This window comes from Rhipicephalus microplus, chromosome 3 (genome assembly GCF_043290135.1).
Source record: "Rhipicephalus microplus isolate Deutch F79 chromosome 3, USDA_Rmic, whole genome shotgun sequence".
Lineage (NCBI taxonomy): Eukaryota > Metazoa > Arthropoda > Arachnida > Ixodida > Ixodidae > Rhipicephalus > Rhipicephalus microplus.
In genome coordinates, this window is record NC_134702.1 from 211,212,147 (window position 1) to 211,234,643 (window position 22,497).

The 22,497-nt window shown below is 43.7% G+C and overlaps 1 protein-coding gene across 2 annotated transcripts in view; it reads right to left on the bottom strand.

Annotated features, from left to right (window-relative positions):
* LOC142804119 (phosphatidylinositol 4,5-bisphosphate 3-kinase catalytic subunit beta isoform-like) overlaps positions 1–22,497 on the bottom strand; it is a 92,332-nt gene that overhangs the window by 12,178 nt on the left and 57,657 nt on the right. For both annotated transcript variants that reach the window (XM_075890702.1, XM_075890701.1), the window contains exons 10-14: positions 18,566–18,622; positions 17,611–17,796; positions 11,084–11,205; positions 4,450–4,593; positions 2,411–2,576 (exon numbers count right to left, since the gene is read on the bottom strand). In XM_075890702.1, the coding sequence (XP_075746817.1) occupies positions 2,411–2,576; positions 4,450–4,593; positions 11,084–11,205; positions 17,611–17,796; positions 18,566–18,622 (675 nt within the window). The remainder of the gene's footprint in view (positions 1–2,410; positions 2,577–4,449; positions 4,594–11,083; positions 11,206–17,610; positions 17,797–18,565; positions 18,623–22,497) is intronic.

Here is a 22,497-nt window from a genome sequence, read left to right on the forward strand (position 1 = left end):
ACACACGTTATGCTCTCGCGCACATCTAACATTATGACAGATAATGTTAAGGCCACTTCTAAGAAAGGTTTCACAATGACCATACACCAATGTGTGCGTGATACAACTGCACATTTGTTCATCAGCTTTACTATACATCTCAGGCTGTGAATTGCGTTTTTTTCTCTTATAGCTAGGCACACAACTATAGAATAGGAAAAGGACACTTTGTTCTATCGCGATCACGCAAGCACTAAATACTCATTTTATTTTGACAATACATTAGACAAATGCCTAGACGAAACGTCGCCGGAAATTGCAACTACCAATACAAATAGAGTTAAATGTTGCTCAGCAGTTACCTTAGGAAAAAAGCACAAATTGACGCACTGCGATAGGCTACGGTACCATAGAGCATCAGCTTAAGTGTCACATTTTCTTATTACTCGAGCCTCTTGCTGCCCCAGAAAGTAGCCACGGGCAATTAACTCAGAAAGAAGGCGAAAATGAGTGTGAAACCACACCAAAAACACTTGCGTTGGCCAATGTTGGCTAAATGACTGACTCTAAATTGGTTTGCGCATTTCAAGAGATTTTATTCAAGCAGAACACAGTTTTTCTCAAACGGAATTTGCAAGGATGAGGGAGTAATAGTCTTTTCGCGTAGATTCTGGTTTGCGTTAGAACAAATGCTTCCCCTGAAACAATTTTTAGGAGCTGCGATAGGCTGGACGAACAGGAAAAAGTGCCCACAGGCAAGGTGGCCTTTCGCAGCTGACTTATGGGTCATCTGAGCACATGTGGCCCATATGACAGCGTACGAGATGATAATTGGGACGTGCTGATGAAAAGATGGTTGAATAATAAACAAGTTTAGATTAAAAGATCTACCTTTTTTATGCCTATCTACATGGACGGCATAAATGTGTACTTATCCTGCAGATGTTTAGTGTTCATTTATACCGAACAGGAATACCCAACCGACATCGAAGGGCAGCTCAAGATACCGTAGTTGTATTTACCTGATGGTCGATGTAACGCTGTGCATAGACCAAGTGCTCCATCCATTTGGTATACTGGCACGTATTCACCTTCTATGCTGATGCCATCTGTAGTTGAATATTCCCTGACTGTTAGACCACCTTTAATGGTTGTTTAGGGATAAGTGTGTTCATACGAGTGCCAACCCTTCATGATCTGGCGATTTATATTCGCGAATTTTTTTCTTTTGTTTAAGGGTGTACGTTATAGACACGGTAAAACGCCCTCAAGACTGTAGACTGGTTCACTTAAAAGGATATCGGCTACAGTCAAGTCACTGCTGCTGCCGGCTAGAGTTGGCTGCCTAAACAAATAATCTTGTTGGCGTGTATTTTCGAAAGCTTTTACTATCTGGTAAACTACTCAAACTACAAATAGCGTTTCTTATCTAGCTGACAAGTCGCTAGTCGGAATTTTCCGCTGCAATTTTCGTGGCGTATCATTTTTTCTTTCGTCGATTTAACGGGACACGTAAATCTAAACAGACAATTAAAAGAGATTTTCTCGTAATAATAATCTGGGAGTTTATATTAACAGGAAAAACCTCGCTTCCTGCGAGAAGACTCTAAGTGAGAAGACGCAGTAAGAGAACATGCGCTTGTCAGCGCCTCCTATGCATGCACCACTTGCTATGACATTCAAGATTTCGACAACGCGTACTTGGGCCGTATAGTTGATAATCAGCGACAATGAAACACATTGTGTCCTGAAAGAGCAAGAGATTTGGCACACCAAGTTTAAGAGAGTTTTGTTGAGCGAATAAGGCGAAATACGAAAAAGCACTTTCAAGTATATAACTTCCCGATCATATAATTTGGTGGGAAACCTAAAATGAAATAAAAATTGAAGGTAATTTGCTCATAAAATAGTAGACGTATGATGCTGAACTTAGGGTGCACCTGAGTTCCCAGGGTATATATAATTGATGATTAGACTAAACGTATTTATTGTTTTACTTTACGGTTTTTTTAACACCGGACTTTTGAAAAACTTTTGGTGCTTCACTCTTTTTTTATCAATTTTTCTGAACTTCACAAAGGAAGCTTTCAGGAAACGCTAGTCACGCTCTACGAGGTTTCAGCCACAGCTCTGACAGCGAAGTGCTTAATAGGCGACTTTGTACAGTTTCCACGCTGTAAACAAATTAAGACCCTGTCATTCAATAAGACGGCTGCCAGGAAGACACGGCTCGCTCATGTCTGTGAGTCTGCGGCCACACGACTGGTTCCATTTTTCGAATCCACGAAAAAGCAATATCGGGGAACAGATACAGATTCCTAAAATCCTGTCAGTGCAGCACCAGAAGAAAACACAGGCTGGAATAGCTCTGTTCGCAGTGAGTGAGACGTTATCGCCACGCTCACGAAACGAAGGCTACAGGCAAACCTGCCTTTCTCTTGCTTGCTTCCAGGTGCACTTGCTCGCCCAGCGTGCGCAGCTTGAACAGAGCCTCGGCTTGGCGCAGCAATGCCTCACGGTGCTCCGGCGCCCCGTGGCAGTACGCCTCGAGAATGAGACCGAACTTGACGCTCAGCGCGGCCACGTGCATCTCGCACCTGCACAATGGTGGTATTGATTGATTGATATGCGGGGTTTAACGTACCAAAACAACTGCAGTATAAGACTATGAGAGACGCCGTACAGTGGTGGTATCGAGAAACATGAATGAATGAAGTAATGAAAAAATGAATGGATGAATGAATAAACTTTTTTTCTAGTAGACAGTTGTCTTCGGATGAGGGGGGTGAAAGAGGGGAAGAAATCCCGAGAAAAAATAGCTTCGCTGTTGTCGCCTTTAAAGACTGCATTTTAAAAACGCAATTATGACTCGTTTGTGAGGCACTGTGCACTCAAAAATGTGTTAATACTCTACCTTAGGCGGGCTGTCCTACACCTACAGTATATTCACGGTTCCAAACATTAGGCGGAAACAGCACGCAGGACGGAGTAGAAATCAGATAACACAACTCAGGCGCTGACTCTAAAGTGGTAATTTATTAGCATATACAGATTATTTAAACACTTACCACAAACATAAGAGAGTAGCCGGCAAGAAACCTTGACGATAAAAATAGAAGCATTCACTCTGAGGAACCAGCGCAAGCGACGAAAGGTCAAGTCAGTCAAACATTTACTACTGATTAGGCTTTCTTCATTTTCAGGCAGAGGAACTCATGTTTGGCTGGCGCATGACACTCTTTTTTTTTTGATGTAGAAGGCTTCCGCTATTTTTTTACCGTCTGATCACTCTGTCTCAAGAGCACTGTCATATAACGGATTATAATTGTACCACAGTTTTTGGTATACATTATGGGCGCTGGACATTTTGTCTTGCTTTGGACAATACACTATTTTATTCAGTGTAATGACTGTCGCGAGCAATTGCTTGGTAAAACCACGGCATCTATATAGAAGTCTGGCTGCTAAATATAAAACGCGTATTGGCTCAGACTACACTAACTTCAATAGTTTCTTTCTATCCTTCGCTAGTCATCCTTCAAGCGCTATCTACTCCTCAGCACATATTGCTTCAGAAAACGTGAGTAAATAAAGAATTAAGCGTTGAGCTAGTCAAGATATTATGTTTTTTGTCTGCACGCTGCTGTCTCCTTTTGCGTAGTCGCAAACGAAGTGAACTCAACTTGTCGCGATCGATGTTCATGTGAGGCTAGGCAGATCGGGCATGCGGCTCCACGGAAAAGCAAAGTAGGCGACAATTCCCAATAAATATCTCTCACATATTGACCAATAGACAGCTTCTTTCAATCTGGCGTCACGTGAGCAAACTGCCGGCATCAGGATATATGTCACAAAGATGAAAAACGCCGAGAGAGAATAACGCGCACTTTCTGTGCATTTTCAAATGTTTTTAGGAGCCTTCTAGATGCTTTTGTCAAAACTATGCCGATATAACGCAAACTACTGAGACTGAAAAGGAAAGCACTTGCATCACTTGCCATAAATTTGTGTTTTAATTTGACAATTAAAGCTAAAGGCAAGGAAGCTCAGATAAGAGACTTCAGTTCACAGTCACATGAAGTCCTAAAACAATTGCTCTAGAAAAATATGGTCTAAAATTTAATCCATGCTCTTCACTCTGATGTAGTAATGAGATATGATGAACTAGATGAATAAACTAGATAAGACGCAACTGCCTGTGAAACAGACACCACATCTTCATTGTTTTTGGCCTTTTGCATTTTGTGATAGTCGTAAGTGATGTGCAAAATAGGTATTATTTATTTGGAACAAATGCTTTGTGGTCACATTTATATAGGCCCAACGGGAACATGTGCTAACACCAAGCTGCAGGAATACAGAACATTGTTCAATACAAAGAACAGTTTTCAAGTCAAAATAGATTTAAAATAGATTTCAAAATAGATTTCAAGTCCCATAAAGACAACTAGTGCGGCATGCAGCCCTTACCTTAGCAGCCAGAACATCTGGTGTCCGATGTGTCTGTTTTTCAGGGCCCTTTCCAGCAGAAACTTGACGAGATCACACTCCAGGTAAGACTCATGCTTGAGTGCTTGTACTAGTTGCAAGAGGTACAGGGACAGTTCTTCGTCGCTATTGCAGGAAAGAACAAAAATAGTTAATACAATGATGCGTTATCACGCTTGCAGCGTTCCGTGGTGTGTAGCGACTAATGACAAATAGTAATTCGGCAGTAAGTTGCTGCCTAACTACATTCTAATGAATCTGATGTTTAGCATCATGCTGTCGCAGCCTGCTACAAATATCGTCAACCCGAGCCTTAAGATACAGCTCCGGCCCACACAACCAGCCGAGGAGGTGGCAGCCAAGCACAGCCTGAACGCCATCCTTCTGTGAAAAATGCTGTTTTTCACACAAATAAAGTTACTTCTTCTTCTATTTTCAGTAAAACAGTGGGGCTTAACGATGCTGTAGCTGTTTGTTCTCTGTCTTTCGTCTTCAGTTTTGATGGTGCGATCTTTCCGCCATCCAAATATACACATCACTACAACGTCATGCCGAAGTATTGTGACATGAAAGTATATTTGTCTTGCATGAAGGCACAAACACCCTATCATAAATGACGTAGAAGTCAGATTGACACCTATTGTGGTGTGCTTTAACTGTCGTCATTTGGTTGCAAAAAGGCGCCATGCTGAGGTATGCAGAAGTAAAAAGAACGCACCAGTTTTGTGCTGCAGTGTTATGTCGTGGAACCCGTTTTTCGTTTAAGGAGTAATTAACTTTCAGTCAAACCAATGATATTCTTAATGCAACAAGTAAAGTCGGTATTGTCCCTTGAAGCCTTATCCAAAAGATAGCGGTTGGGGCCGGAAAGATAGAGATGTAGCTTCAAATAAAGTGCCCTTTTGGGCATAATAACCAGCATTTGTTAACGTAAAAATGAATCAATTGTTTTGTAGCGAGATTAAAAACAACTTATATAGTATAATAAGTTCAAGGGCTGCTTAGCGCGCATTGCAGTGAAACCATTGCAATGCATACCATTTTCGGTTTGATGCCCCGCCGCGGTGGTCTAGTGGCTAAGTACTTGGCAGCTGACCCGCAGGGCGCGGGTTCGAATCTCGGCTGCGGCGGCTGCATTTCCGATGGAGGCGGAAATGTCGTAGGCCCGTGTGCTCAGATTTGGGTGCACGTTAAAGAACCCCAGGTGGTCGAAATTTCCGGAGCCCTCCACTACGGCGTCTCTCATAATCATATAGTGGTTTTGGGACGTTAAACTCCACATATCAATCAAATCACTTTCGGTTTGTTTTTTAGTTTCCTATAGTTAATGACTTAAACCACTGCCATGTATAAATATTATTATAGATAAACAATAAATGAATGAATAAATAAATAATAAAAACTAAATAAATTGCTGACTAAATATATAAATAAACTGACTTGGAGTGCCTTATTCGGTAGGTCAAGAAATTGCGGAGAGAAATAAACCTAATTACAGCGGTAGGTGTCGAGTTTGTTTTATACTTTACAGCAGCTGCATTCTTTTTATTTATTAGAAGTAAAGTATTCCCGCTGTGGCCTTCCACTCTAAACGCCGTAAACAGCAGCTCGATGGAACACATTAGACCAATTATATGGCATGTGACAGTAGAGCAAGGTTCACGAAAAGAGGGATGCATAATCAAGCAGAAAAAGACATAGTCATACGTTTGTACAAATATAAGTCATTCCGCCCATGGCAGGAATATTTACCGAAAATAGGTAGAGTCTGTAACTGCAGCCGTACGCCAGTACAAGTATCATCACTCCATCATACTTTTTTCTCAACGACCACAGCAACAAAAATATCAAGAAAAAGATGAATAATAATGATTGTTGTGAATTTACGTCGCAGGCCACCTATATGATTACGAGAGACGTCGCTACTATGAGCTCCAGTTATTTTTAGCACCTGGGTTTACTAACGACCACCAACCACTAAATACACGTGCCTAGAGCATTTTGCCTCCTTTTAAATGCAGCCGCCACGGCTAAGAAAGCAAATGAGAAAAAAAGTGCACCTATAGAACTGGAACAAGTATCAAGAATACAGATAAACATACAAATTATACAGCCTGTAACCCAAGGACACAAAATTAATACTTAAAAGATACATAAAATGTATAGGTTGAATGAAGGGCATTGTTTATAGACTAGTGCTAATGGCTCAAGGACGTAGTAGGTAGATTTATGGACCAGATAAGTGTGGGTGCGTGTTTTAAAAAACTGAGATGAAATATTTGAAATCCTATAGTTTATAGACAAAGCGAAAACGTGGTATAGGCCACTGTCCTGCATTATGACTAATGAACGGGTGATTGTTATGCTGTAGAATTGCACTAGGTTGATGACATTGTTGAATGGTGGAAGAGCATAGTTATCTTAAGTACAGTATATCATCTTCGTACATAATCTGCTCGTGAAAGTATGTGAAAAGCAGTGAATATTGTCGTGGAGTCATGACGTGGCCGAAGGGAGTCGACTACAGATCGAGGATGAAAACTGTTTATTGGGGCCGAACTTGTGGCCAACAAATGAAAAGTAAGATTACGGCGAGGCACTGGCACTGATAGCGGCGGACAGAGCGTCGGTCGTTGATCAACTCACTAGTGGCGAACCGTGTCGGCATTTATACCCTTGCCATCGAATATTATAGCGCTATCACTAGCGGCTACGTAGGTTCCCGAATGTTCTGAAATGTTCACGAAGTGGGCGTAATTTTAACGAAACGACGCACTACAGCCTCGAAGCCTCTCGAACATTGTAGACGCAGTTTGCACTGAACGTAGTGAAATGGAGTGATAACAAAACTTGAAAGGAACGTACTAATATAGGGCAATTTTAGTGACGTGTGAAAGTGGTATTGTAAGTATCATGTGTCGAGTTGTACAGAGCGAAACCTAACCACACTAAAATACGTGTGACGGAAAGATCACTTGATGTATTCTGAGTTTTATTTGTGTAGGGCTAAATTCTCTGCAACGTGATACCCCTTTCCTGCCCGACAAAAATATAAAAGACTAATTGGTAACTTTATCGAATAATATTACTTATTGCTGTATACTAATAGCGTTTTGAAAAGTAAGAACACAAAAATCGGCACATTTGACATAGAACACATACCCGCACATATGTGTGGGCTGGGCTTTTATTCATGTGAACCGCGCAGTTAAGAATGCATCTAAATTTGCTGGACTTAGAGCAGAAAGTACGTTGTTAGTGCCGTGTGTGGAACACTTTAAAACAGTTTTTGTCACTTGAAAGGCACAAGTAGACGTTGCATTTCTCACAACGCGTCCGAGTGCGAGAAGTGCACCCTGCAAGCCTGCAGCAACGTGCAGACGACAAGCTGTCCACTGATGGCCAGTGGTCATACGAGTCCAAACGTTTGTCCACGCCGGGAATCTTCGCAGCTCCAGGGGATCTCTCGGTAGAATGATTTGGCTGCACATTTTCGTTGTTGCTTTCGAGTCTCTTGCGTTTGGGCGACGCGCAAAGTGCCTCAGCGACAGCAAGACGAAAGTCCAAGAGGCTCATTGTGTTGCGTCTGAGCACCGCATCTTTTCGACAGGCGTCCCTGTATTCTAGCCAGCAGTTGGCAATTGCAAGATCCACCATGTGCAAACTGACCTTCAAGGTCCACTTTTTAGTTTTCACTGCCACTCTGTAATATTCAATTAGTTGATCACAGGTATCAACACCTCCCATGCTCGCATTGTAGCGCCTGACAACTTCCGGTGCGGGCACATCGATGTACTTCTTTTTGGACCACCGCTTCACAGGTTCGACATTTGTGGCCCCGGCACAAGTAGAAGCCAGTAGCACCGTCTTGCTGTCTTTCCACTTCACAATAGCTACTTTCTCATCGTTTCGAGTGAGTTCATCAAGGTCACCTTGCTTCATTTCTGAGTCGCTTCTGAAGCGGACACTACGGATTCGGTTCGCCATGATAGTACCCGTACCATCAATGCCTTTCTTCAGCAGTTCGTCCAGAAGAGGAATGGTGGTAAAGTACCTGTCAAAAAATATCGAGGATTTCTCTGGCAATGTGCGCACTAGTCTCAGCACAGCGTTTGGACCCAAGCCAAGTGACGTTTCAGCAAGGGGAGTGGACTTTCCCTGATAGATCTCGAAGTCCATTACTAAACCCTCAGATGTGGTTACAACAAAATTTTTGAGCCCGAGTGGTCTGGGTTTTCCTTTCACGTATTGGCGGAGAGGACACCTACCAGTAAATGGTATGATTTGCTCATCAACTGAGTAGCAACGGGGAGCTCTCTCCAGTTGCGTGCATCGGGTCCTAACCGCATCAATTATTGGCTGAACTTTCCAAAGCCTGTTCACATCGTCTGCTTCTCGCGGTTTTTCCGTGTCAACAAAGTGCAGACTTGACCGTAACTTCTTGAATTCTTCACGTGTCATTACGCTGCTGATGAGATCAAAATGGTACCCTCTTTTCCAATACATGTGTAACTGCGGAAATCGAATGCAGCCCATGACTAAATGCATACCGAACAGCTGCTTTACCTTTTGCGCGGTCGCTTGCAGAGCTTTTCCATGCTTTGACATGTGGTACATATTGGTCTTTTCAGCGGCATTTTCAAAAAACTGCTCGCTAAAATACTCTGAAAAGTAGCTCAATGGACTTTTGACATCTACCAAAACATCGGCCCTTTCGATGGCTCCAGGCGGGTCAGGCTTTTTGGGGAAGGGCTTCTTCATCCAAAAGGTGCGACCTCTATTGTTGCTGGCAGGGGTTGTTGACTGGTCACCTGAGGCAGAAGGTGCGGGAACAGAGTGATCAATATCTTCATCATTGTCACTGTTGCTATCACCGCCGGGTTGATTTGGTTCACGATTTTGAATTTCTGCTAGCTCGTCGTCGTCGTCGTCACTGAATTCGATGTCAGAGGAATCCAGGAGCTTCAAAATTTCTTCCATATCATTTTCGTCCTCGGGATTGAAAATTCCTGCAGGTGAAAACAGTGCAAAATTTATGCATCACAACAACACAAAGTTCGTTGCCGAGGTTAAATGACAGCTATGGCGTTGAAATATTGCACCAGAAACCTGACCAAAACAATTCTGATCCTCACTGTGATTCATGAAAGGTAATAAACGAATAACATGTGACAACTGTACACCTATGCGACGCTAAATGTAGTTCCTCACTGTTTCAGATACAGCTGTACAGCTGTTGTTTCATGCAATCACGGAATCCATAATTTGTCCACTAATTGTACTCATAATTCACGCAAAGTCACATTGTGTCGCTAACTTGACGCATGAGTAAACTCTAAAACACGAATAGGGGACCCGCCAATACGATTCGCAAAAATTTTGCGGAATGAAAAGATATACCGCGCTGTCACAACAGCGCACGAGGGCGCCAACTAGCACTGTGCCGCGACGCATTTCACGACAACAAACGCCCAGCCCGCACAAACGTGCGTGTGGCTTTTTCGCGCGTGACCACAAAACGCCCGCAATCAGAACGAGTAAATTTTTTAGTGCTACATGTTTCCCGACGTCTTAAAATTGCTATGCTATAGAAGATTTTCGGAAAAAAATACGAATATCAAGAAAAAATGCTGACTTACGTTTTGGAGGGAGCCGGCGTAGACGCACATGTTGAGACGCCATGCTTCTTTGAGAAATTCCTCGCCCTCTGGTGGTCAAATTGATGAACTACTGAAAATGAGATATTCTCCGGGACATTGACATTGCTGACAGAGGTCTCTGAAACCGAAACTGAAATAGGTACCGTTCAGTGACTGTTTTCGCTTACCCACACGTTTGTGCGGGCTGGGCCGTAATGGGATACAGCTTCCGAAAGAAATAAAGTTTCATACATAGGTTATTTATGTCAAAGTTCTAAGTGGACTGTTTTTCGGAGCCCTCCACTATGGCGTGTCTCAAATTCAAATGGTGGTTTTGGGGCGTTAAACTCCAAAATATCAATCAATCAATCAATCAATCAATCAATTGGACTGTTATGAAACTACTACACCAACAATCTTGTCTTCCTTGAAAATACATTTTTACGTGCATGATTACTATCTTGTTCATCGCCTCGCATGTTTTTACTTATTAGTAAAACAGTAAGACGCCACAAAAGTGATAAAATAAAAAAAGATAATGAAGTGAAAGCTCACTTTGACCTGCGTATCAACACTACAAGATTTGCAATAAAACAGATGGATGGACGAGTTGGTGTGCGTGCATATTATAACTTTTTACCACGCACAAAACAAAGAACAAAAAAGAAACAGGCAAGCGCTATTTCTCTCACCGAAGTTATTTTTGAAAGGAACAAAACATATAAGTATCTGGGATCCAGCGTAGTGCTTGTGCAAGTCAACGTTTTATTATATATATAGTCTTGCATAATACGCTAGTAGTAGCGAGTCATATTATGAATGGATGTGTGTCTTGAGTAGCGGTGTATTATCTAGCTACTACATTTAAATATTTGTCAAACCAGCACTAACGTTATTGCTGCTAATTTTTTTATTAAGAGTTTGCTTAAGAAGGACTCGAACTTCTGACTTGATCACTTCCGTATGAATGTACTCACTCCATCTGATGAAGACAGCGCACGGCGAAGCTTCTCACAAAGTTGTCTGGGTAGCTGTAGTCCAAGAGCTCTAACGCTTGTTCCGGCTTGAGAAGCTTCCATATCTGTAGCAGCGCTTGCATCTTCAACAAAACAGAACCAAGATATGTGCGAAATGGTCAGAAATGCCGTTAAATGGGTTCTCAGTCACCCCTCGGGCACGGTGAGGAAAAAAAATGAATTCTACGAACAGCAAGCACTATACTATGAGCATAATTACAGCGAAATTATGTATACGTGCGCACAAACGGCTCACACACAGAGCGCGAATTCGCGACATTGTCAACCATCCTGTCTTCATACCGATAACGAACAAGTTCATAGATTTCGGAAGAGGGAAGCTTTGAGAAATGAAAACTCTTACAAAAGGTGTGTCACTCCAGCCAACGTTCTCACTAGTGGTCGTGTCTGGTCATGTCAGGGTTGTTGATGCCCTAAAGAAAGCAAGGCTACTTGTCGCAGTAGGCCCTACCAACACCCATGAATATTTTTCATCTCTCCAAGAATTTTCCATCTATTTTTTATTCAGAGGCCTAGTTCTCAATCAGTTCGGTGGTCGGGTTCCCAGTTGTACTTGGCCATTAAACAACATATTGCTGCTATCGGCTGACAGCTGACAACATCAACAACGCCTTTGGATTAAATGGGCTTCCAGGCATGAGGTGTCACAACAGGTCGGCGCAGGAACGCAATTTAAGACACAGTTTGACACAATTGAAGAAGACAGAGAGGCTGTACCCTAAGCGACCGAAACACTGCAGCTGACGGCCTCCCCGACAAAAAAAATTAGGCAGATCCCACGTACCTTGAGAATCGATGTTATGCGTAGCATGGGGAGGTAAGGTGAATGTATTTTAATTTTCCTATTGAGCGAAGTGTTATGAAGTGGGGCTCAATGTATGCACGCACGCACGCACACACACACACACACACACACACACGCACACGCACACGCACACGCACACGCGCGCGCGCGCGCGTTATACAGCAGCATGTGTGTCACGTTGGCAGTTTGCAGTTCCGTAACGATGCCAACAGCAACATGTATATTAGCAAAACCTGAAGCGGTAAGCTCATATGAAGCGCTGGTGTTTCCGTTGAGGTTTACGAGGACAGTAGCCCTAAACACTGCTACGCACATCTGCCTCAGCGGATGGCGCCTATAACTACAATTGATGTCAACCCGATATGACGGCTGTACCATTGCAGTACATATGTAATGTTTATAAAATTTGATAGCCAGTACTGAAACCAGAATTTGGGTTTCTTGAACATTAGGGTCTCTTCGCAAAGCATTTCAGAAACATGGTGTGGCTCTGTGGTAGAATACTTCATTGCTTCGCAGAATACTAAATTTCTATTCCTGCTGGGACACTGACGTTTTCTTCTTGTAGTCGTTTGGTCAATGCTGCCTATCGCACTTTATTCTTAAGTATCAAACATTAATGTTACACATGTGTGTCCTCGCATTCCTGGGTAGATATGGAAGAGGAACCAACTTCCTTGAAAGAGAAGGTACGGTCCTCAAGGTGGCTCCATGTGGGCAGCGACCCCTTCGGCCCAGGCAGCAGTAGCAGCTGCTCCTCCTTAATTGGAGCTTTAACGAGTTCCTCCCACTCTGACCGTGAGCGAGCATTTTGGGGGCAGGAAAGCCATCACAGCCCTACAATAATTGATTTTGTGTAGCTAATTCTGGGGCGCTACAGTTTTGGCAGATTGGGTTCACCAATCCGCATGTAATAGGCGACAGCAGGTGAGTACAAAGATGAGAGTGAGTTTAAATGCGGTGGACAATCGTGGCCTGTTCTCTCGTAAGGTCTTCATCAGCCGATGAGTAGATGTACCGGTCACTTTTGTGAGTTTGTGATGTTATTAAAAGAAGTCGGTGCCTCACCAGGAAGACTGGGTCCAAGAGACACGCCTCCCAATTTGTTACACCTTGGGCTACGCGGTGCACCTCCTCGTTGCCAGATTGATTGATTGATTGATATGTGGGGTTTAACATCCCAAAACCACTATATGATTATGAGAGACGCCGTAGTGGAGGGCTCCGGATGTTTAGACCACCTGGGGTTCTTTAACATGCACCCAAATCTGAGCACACGGGCCTACAACATTTCCGCCTCCATCGGAAATGCAGCCGCCGCAGCCGGGATTCGAACCCGCGCCCTGCGGGTCGGCAGCCGAGTACCTTAGCCACTAGACCACCGCGGCGGGGCTCCTCGTTCCCAGGGTTCCCCAATTGGGCAGGGGCCAATACTAATTGAATTATACAGTCAGGCTGACAGCTTCTTGAAATCCTGGCTGCTCGGTTGTTGATACTCCCCTTTGAGAGATTAATTATGGCTGTATTCGAGTCACCTAATTCCTTTCAGGGGGAGGCGCTCGTCATGGTCAAAGCAATGGCCGTCTCTATACAGCCTCCATGGCGGAGGGCAACTGTACCGAGGAGGTGTTAGTAATCTGGCCCCCTCTGGTCCCCACATTTACGGTATACCTGTATACGAGTTCATATAAAATGTCTCATCACCTGTGGCACATACTCGCAAACGAGTATGTGCCAAAGTTTTTTTTTGAAAAGTGTTCGATGGCGTACGCGGTGGCATTGTGATGTTATTCATGTCATGACCAGCGCGTCATACTCGTCAAACCTACTTACCCCCTTGTACTAATTTTGGTGAAACCGAAGTTAAGGGGCTCATCATGAGAGCACCCCGCAGACGCAGATAGATAGATAGATAGATAGATAGATAGATAGATAGATAGATAGATAGATAGATAGATAGATAGATAGATAGATAGATAGATAGATAGATAGATAGATAGATAGATAGATAGATAGATAGATAGATAGATAGATAGATAGATAGATGCCAAAAGTGCTAAGCTTCGCATTTAAAATAGTGCCGCTAATGCCCTCGGCATAGTTCTTCGAAGGCGGGAACTTGGCACTACTTTGAACTCTCTCAAACAAGCTCACATTTACACGCGCATTTACGCAAGAACATACGCCACACCCGAGCTGCGTATAGGGTATGTTCTTTGAGTGTATGCGTGTGTGAAACTGCGTGTTTGAGGGAATGCCAACACATGTAACAGCACACAAAACTTGAAAGGATGATACAGAAAGAGCTCAAAGAGTGCCGACTTCCACCTGGTGCGAACAGGTATTAACACACAGGACAAAAGGCATGCGGCCAAAGCAAATGTCAAGTTGTACAAAATTGCTCCAAGTTTCTTCTGTAGCTGCATCAACTCTAGGCCACCGAGTACGCTCGTTTCATCGCAGAAAGCCGAGTGTAGCTCCCGTAGCCGACACGGCTACGACACGGCTCAGCTCCCGTAGCCGAGACGGGTTGCAGGACCAACATTACTGGAGAGGTCTGTTGGCCTCTTTTACCTTTTTAGCTCAGCCTTACAATGAGAGGTGCCTTGTCTGCATGCATTCGACTGCAGCGCGCACTGTTCTCACAATGGAAGAGAGCAAACGTGTCACATGGCGCACGCTTGAAAACATGATACGCGCTGACTTGGCTTCTTCAGGTTCTCTCAAGCCAGCCTGGGTAGCTTCAAGCGCGCTCTTCACTACGAGTGATCGAAGCATTCTACCATTCTCTGTTCGTGCACTGTGGTTAAAGAACTTGAATAATTTCGTGACGATAAATTCGGGAGGTAACAAGCTTTGATACTACGATCATTGCATGATTACCTTGAAAGGTGGAAAGTGTTACTTGAAAAGAAGCAGTCGTTTTTTTGCACACAAATACGCTGAATATAGACGAATACTTCTAATAAAGTTAATCTGGTGCTTTTTCTTAAGGGTGAATGAACCTACGGTCATGCCATAAAATGAGCACCGAATGAATAACAGTATCTTGAAGTTCTTACACACTATATGAACGGAATATCTCACGTGCTTTAATCAAAATTATCGACAATCCGATGGCCTAAGAATTCTTATCGTCGTAGAACAGTTTCCCCAAAAAGAAATACTTGTCGTGAGGCTGTAGCGTGAACGAATCCTCCGTCTGGAATTCTCAGTATTGATTCTGTTCTTTTGGCGTGCATCAGCCATGTCATTTGTGCTGGTATTCCGGAGTGTAAATAATCCCACCTACGCTACTCATTGAGCTGAAAGCCTGCATGATGGCATTCCCTTCACAGTACCTTGAACAATTTTTTTTTCAAATTTTTGACTTTTAAATAATCGACCTATAGTCAATGAATGTGAGGCCTCATTGCCCAGACGTCGGCACTCTCGCTGTAGCGCCTTGACGCACGGCTATTCTATCATGCGTTAATTATTCGTTTTTGTGAGACATAACTACGCAAAGGATCGTAATTCGGAGCCCTGTATACTGGCCTTCACAGCATTTTAGGAAATAACCTGAACATCAATGGACGAAAGAAAGTGGCTTTTTTCATTCAAATGAGCAACCCAAGTACTGCTACCAAGCGCAGCTTCATGCAAAACAGACTTCAGGATGCAGTCAAAAATGCTAACCATCACACAGTTTGGAATACCAGGTGGGGAACCTAGAAGTTAGTTTCATCCGTAAGGTGAACGAACAGCAGCAACCACAATACATTGGACCACCTCGCAAGAAAACTATAATAGCTTTGTGTCCGCTAGGAGTACTTTTAGACGAACGCTATTTAAGTAAGCAGCTCACCTTCATTACGCATACTCAGCTTACGATGTTTTCCTGCAGAAAGTGGATTACTGAAATATCTCGCTCGATGTATTTCAAACTTTTTACTAGGAAAAAACACAGTAATGCTGCAATTTAATCATTTAATTATGAGCTCTTCTATCTCAGACTGGCTCGCAGGCTTTCTGCTCCTTTGTTGGCCATGTTCAGCCTGATTCCAGAATATACGTCCGTAAGAGGGTGTCCGTAAGTGAAAAAATGGTAGCAAGATAGAAAGAAATAAAAAAAAAGCCGCTAGACTTATTTATAACGTGTGCCGTCACGTTTCAACACATCTCTACAAGTAAAATCAAACTGCTCCAACGCTAGGACGGAAAAATAAATCTCTTATGTTGCAAGATCTTCTTTCAGTCATTTAGTTATATGACAGACACATTGTATACGCCTGTTTGTTTGTCTAATACGAAAAAGACCCGCCTTAAATACATTTCCTTTCTCCTCTAGTATAACACTTTTAAGTAACACTTTTTTCTAAAACAATTACCGTATAGAGTAGTATGACTATCAAAGTTATTTAACAACTATCTTTCAGCACTCCGGCCACACACCTGCTGTAGTTCTTGATCTTGAATATGGCCCTAAAGGCTCTTGTGCATGATTGTTCTGAACCATTGTGTTCCATGCTCGAAGTGTACACTGCCATTTTTTCTATTTTGTTTCAGTTTTTGCAGTAGAAAAAGCCATCAAATACAAATACACTCTGCTAAGGCCGGCAGTAAGGGTCGCAGTATTGATTATTTACAAAGTAGGCTGAGGGAGTGGCGCTCGAGCAGACATTGCAAATGTTTTATGACGCCTACTTGAAGTACTCAACACAAAATACAAGCAAAAGTTTCATGTTGACAAGCTAATCAAAATACTTCCAGGCGTACTTTATGACTCGAAAACTACGTGTATATCAAAAGCTATTTGCTTCGACACTACGTAGACACTTTTTTTTTCACACAAACCATCACACAACCCATGGTCTACCATCATGAAAAGATCATGGCGAACAATGGTCGTGGAAGTCTGTTCACTGCAACCAAGGCTTTGAGAGTGGCTATAAAAGCCGAGCCATAAATAAAATTGTAGCAATAACACTGGCTATGATAAATAGTTGCGCGACATTTTGACTAGGCTGCGCAGCTTGAAAGCACTCACCCCTTACGCCATTTATATGGCAAGCCGCATGAATTCATACTGCACAAATGCAAAGAAAACATTTTCGATGCTGCTGATGTTGTTGATGACAAATGTGGTTGATACCTTTGAAAGGAAAGAACAGTTTTACTATTTTATTACTCAGCTGAGGTGGCGTGTCTCATGGTGAAATCCCAGATGCTCCCACGCAGCATTTGCAAGGTTCAGGAATGATTCCATGGACTATAGAACACCACCGCTTCTCCTGTTTCAGCTTTGGTTTTGTTGAGCAGGAAGCACTCATAATTTATGCTTTGACTACATATGCTGTTTTTACTCATTTAGAGCACAGCAGGTTGCCTCCGCTATGGAACACTTACCTCAATTCAGCCCCCCCCCCCCTCCTCTCATGGCGTCCTGTAGTGTGCGCGTGAACACGGCAAGCTCCGTCTTTTTTCTTGATAATTGTTTTTTTTTTGATAATTTAGCACGTCCCGCGCGAATTGGTCCTGTAATTTCGGAAAGTACACTGAACTTTATGGCTACATTATCTCTTCGTGTGTAGTGCTTCTTCATTGTTATATGAATAAAAGTATGCCCATTATGACTTTTCACAGGCATGCGCAAATGCTTCGGTGCAGATACAACACTCACCATGGCAACGTCCTGGTGCTGTCCCCAGCGGAGCGACAGCAACAGCTTGGGTAGCGAGTGTGGAAGCTCGAGACAGTCATAGCGGAGGAACCAGAGCAACTGCTTGTCCTGCTCGTGCACTGGAGCCAAGGGGTCCTGCTCGGCGATCTGCCTTAGCTGCTCGCGGTGGCTCTTGCTCGCGTGGCCCTGAAAGGAAGAATTTGCAGTTATGTTATTCTGTTAATTCATTGCTGGTACGCAACATATATGTATATGGCATATTAACACACATACATGGGTCACCAAATGAATGACGCTACTTTATCTATACAACTTTTACTAGCGATAAGTGAAAATGTAAGCAAATGTACAGAGATGTGTACTTTAAAGGGCATTGCTACGCGTCTTATGAATGTAACAAATGAAAATAGAGATAAGAACCAAGAAATTCTTCCCTTTTATTTCAACATTTCCACATGTCATGCCATCTCTTAACGACAAAGTTCACCGGCGCTGACATTTCCTTTTTTACTTCATGGTATTGTGAGCATATGCAACCCCAGTTAAAGGATTTTTTATTTCTCCGAACATCCACTCTGTCCCCTCACGTTCTCCTAAACATCTGCCTGGTTTGTAGAACAAAGGCACAGTAGAAGGCACTCATGATGACATGAACTCTTCTGAAAAGTGTGCTTTAGTGTGTCTTTGTTCTCGTCGGTACGTCGAAAAAGCCGCGTGTGCGTTTGGAACCAGCTTCCACCACTGTTGCATGTTTTCGACAACACGAGTGTGCTCCGCTTTGAACCTCTCGTTATCCCATAACCACCACTAGCGTTCCACATTCTGAGTTGGCGATAGCCTCTCTTGCTCTTTGCTGTTTTCGTTTTCATGCCACATGTCATTATTGTTGAAGTGTAATAGTGAGGTGGACCAGAAAATTAGCGACCATTGCAGTGACTAATGGCCTGTGACTTACTATTCCGTGTGCCGAGGAACCTTGCTCTTTGACGCAGGAAGCGGCACATTCAAGAATCTGAAAGAATGAACACATATTTCTAATAAATTATGACAGGCTACCAGTAAACAGCATGTTTATTACTAATATTGCACTTGTGATTCAGCAACGAAAATAAAAGATCAGACAGGAAAGAACAATGGGCGTGAAATCCACAAAACATTCGTCATCATCATCCTCAACCTTACTACGCCCACTGCAGGAAGAAAGCCTCTCCCATGAGCCGCCAATACTCTCGGTTCTGTGCCTGCTGCTGCTACTTTATACCTGCAAAACTTTTAAATCTCATTGGCCCACCTAGCTTTCTATCTCCCCTTCGTGCGTTTGACTCCTCTGGGAATACAGTCAGTAACCCTTAATGACCAGCGGTTATCCTGTCTACGCGCTAAATGCTCGGCCCATGTTCATTTCTTCTTCTTGATATTCTAAACCCCAGTTTTTAGGTGCGGAGCATCTAATACTCGAGGCTTGTAGTGCGGCGCCGTCCGCAAGCTTCCTCCTCCTTCTTCCACCATCTGTGCATCTCTTCCTCCTCTACACACCGCGCGCGCTTCACTCCTCCACCATCTGTGCACCCTTCCTCCTCTACACACCGCGTGCGCTTCTCCTCTTCACGAACATTCGCTAGCTGTATAATGTAGCGCGCATGCGCCGTCACGCTTCGAGAACATCGGCAGCTGACGCGCTCGCATGCGCCGTCGTGCTTCGAGAACATCGGCAGCTGACGCGCGCGCATGCGCCGTTGCGCTTCTCCTCCTTCTCGAACATTCGACAGCTGACAGTGCATGCGCCGTCGCGCTGTATATATACTCAAGGTCGGCGCTCGCTCGCTCAGTTGCCGCTCGTCGGTTGGTTTGTACGGCGCGTCGACGTCCAAGGTCGCGGTGAAATGAATTCCAACGAATCCACAAACACAATGATCGACGTCCCTTCGACCAGCGCCGCCCTTTCGCATACGTGTGTACGTGTTCACTCATTTAACACCCCTCCTACAACCACGTTAACCAATTCAGCCATCGACCCAAGTAAGTCGCACTTTAACACCCCATTTCACAACCACGTTAACCAATTTAGCCATCGACCCAAGTAAGTCGCACTTTAACACCCCGTTAACCAATTATATGCTCCGCATCCTCCTCAGTGTTCCCCCGAGGGAAGCTGCGGGCAATTTTTTTCACTGACCCACTCTGCTATGTTCTCGTCTCTTAGGTTACACCTATATTTTACTTTCAATCGCTCGTTGCGTCATCCCCATTTCAAGCAGAACTCTCCTTGCAAGCCTCCACGTTTCTTCTCCGTAGGTAAGTACCGAAAAGATGCAGCTGTTAGATACTTCCCTTTTGAGGGTTGGTGGCCGATTTTCATTCACAATTTGAGAATGCTTGCGGTATATGATCCCCGCCATTTTCATTCTTCTAGTTATTTCACTTTCATGGCTCGGCTCCACACTTACTACCTGTCCTAAGTAGACATATTCCTTTACTACTTCCAGCACCTCTCCACCTATCGCTAAGCTCTGTTTTCACCTGAGACTTTTGCACATTACTTTCGGTTTGTGCATGTAATTTGCAGACCTACTTTACTGCTTTCCGTGTCTATTCCTGCACTCATGGACTATAATCCATCCCCTGAGGTACTTCAAGAGGATAGTTATAGCGCGAGAACAGAACGACGACACAGAGACAAGAAGTACACGAAGGACACGACCTTCTTGTCTCTGTATCGTCGTTCTGTTCTCTCGCTATAACTATCGTCATGTCATACCAACTAGCCCAAGCTGCCACTCTTCCAAGTTACTGCTCAAGGCGATGTAATCAGTGAATCGCAGGTTACTAAGATTCTCTCTATTAATTCTTGCTCTCAACTCTTCCCAGTCTAGGCTCTTGAAAGCATCCTGTAAACAAGCGATGAATAGCATTGCAGCGATCCTGTATCCTGGCCTTACACTTCTTTTTATTGCTATTCCGTTGCTTTCTTTAGGAGAACTATGGTGGCCGTGCATTAACTGTAGATTTCTTCCAGTGTGTTTATGTAAGGTTTGTGGATGCCCTGAGTTTGTAATGCCTGCATATCTGAGTCAAACGCCTTCTGGTAATCTATGAAAACTGTGTATAGGAGTTAGTTGTTCTTCAAGAATTTCTTCATTATGTGAATCATAGTATTAATATATTTTATTGTGGAGTAGCCAGCACGAAATTCTGCTTAGTCCTTTCGTTGATTTATGATTTGCTCTTAAATCTATTAGCTAATATTCTTGTACATAGTTTGTAGAAAGTTGACAGTAAGCTGATCGACGTGTTATTTTTCGAGTTCTTGGCGGCTCCTCTCTTAAGAATTAGGAAGATGTTGGCGTTCTTCTAAGCTTGGTTGACTGATATGAGGGGTTTAACGTGGGAAAACAATCATATGAATATGACAGACGCCGTAGTGGAGCACGCCGGAAATTTATATTGCCTGGGGTTCTTTAACTTGCACCAAAACCTGAGCCCGGGCTGACAGCGTTTTAGGCTCCATTGAAAATGCAGCTGCCGCAGCCGGCACCCGATTCCGCAACCGGCGGGTTATCAGCCGAGTACCTTAGTCACTATACGGCTGCGGCAGGGTTTTTTCCAAGATTTTGGTACCCTTTTTATCAAAAGATACTTCTCATGTAAGGTGGCCAGTTTTTCTAACACAATTTTTTCGCCACCTTTAGCAGTTGCATTGTTATCTTCTCCTCGCCAGTGGCTTTGCCTCTTTGCGGTCGTTCTAGCGCTTTCCTTACTTCCCCTGTGGTGACTGATATGATGTCGAATTCATCTGGGCTTTTATGGCTTCTTACGATATGATCCTGGTTCGTAGGCTTCTGTACAGCTCTCTGTACAACTCGTCTGCCTCATCAACTGTCCTATTCATATTGGTGATGACATTGCCTTCTTTGTACCTAATGCATACACCTCATTTTTCTTTATCCCGAAGTTTGCCTTCGTAGGTTTTATGCTTCTGCCGCTTTTAACAGCTTGCTCAATTCTCTCCATGTCATACCTTCTGATGTGGGCTACCTTACGCCAATCGATTAACTTCGAAAGCTCCACAAGCTCTATCACGTCGATTGCATTTGCAACTTTCATGTTTTTTCGTTTTTTTATTGGGGTTTTTCATCTCCTGAGATTGTTTGCCAGTTTCCTGCCTAGTGACCGCACTTTGGACTTCCGTTGCACGCTCTTTAATGGCACTAGTAAGATTATCATTTATTGTGCCAACGCTAACGTTTGTTACCTCGTTTATAGCAGCGAAATCTATTCTGAAGTGAAACTCTGAATTCCTGCATTTTCCCTCGCACCACTAGCTCATTAGGTGTCAGCGTATCAGTTTATGTCTTTGCTTTTTTAAACTTAGGCGAACACGAGCTCTTAACACTCTACACTAAGGCGAAATTACTCGAAAAAGGAGTAATGGAGCCCAATATGCGCGCGGGATGAACGGGTGGATTGTTGAGAAGTAACCACAGAAGGATGCGTGCCGCGTGCAAACCACTTAGTCTCCCCATTCCATGCAAAGGGATGAACCGCGTGGGAGATGCGGTTCATGCACAAACCGCTGTCGCGGAAACTAGCCGTCCTCCTCTCTCCCGGCTCAGTCTTCCCCCGATTTTGCTAGTGATGGCACGCGCGATCTAGGATTTACGACGCGGTTTTTGTGTGTACGCTTGAATGAGCGTGTGCTGCTGCTTTTACGTTTCGCCGCAACCATGAAATATGGAGCCGGTCTCGACAAGCCGCCACGCCGCGGTTTATATCCCTGGCTTATTAAAGATGGTGACGACCAACCACGACACCACCGGTTGAGAATCAAGGTCAACATAGCGGATGAAAAGACAGCAGGCATATCGGATACAACTGAATGCAGGAACA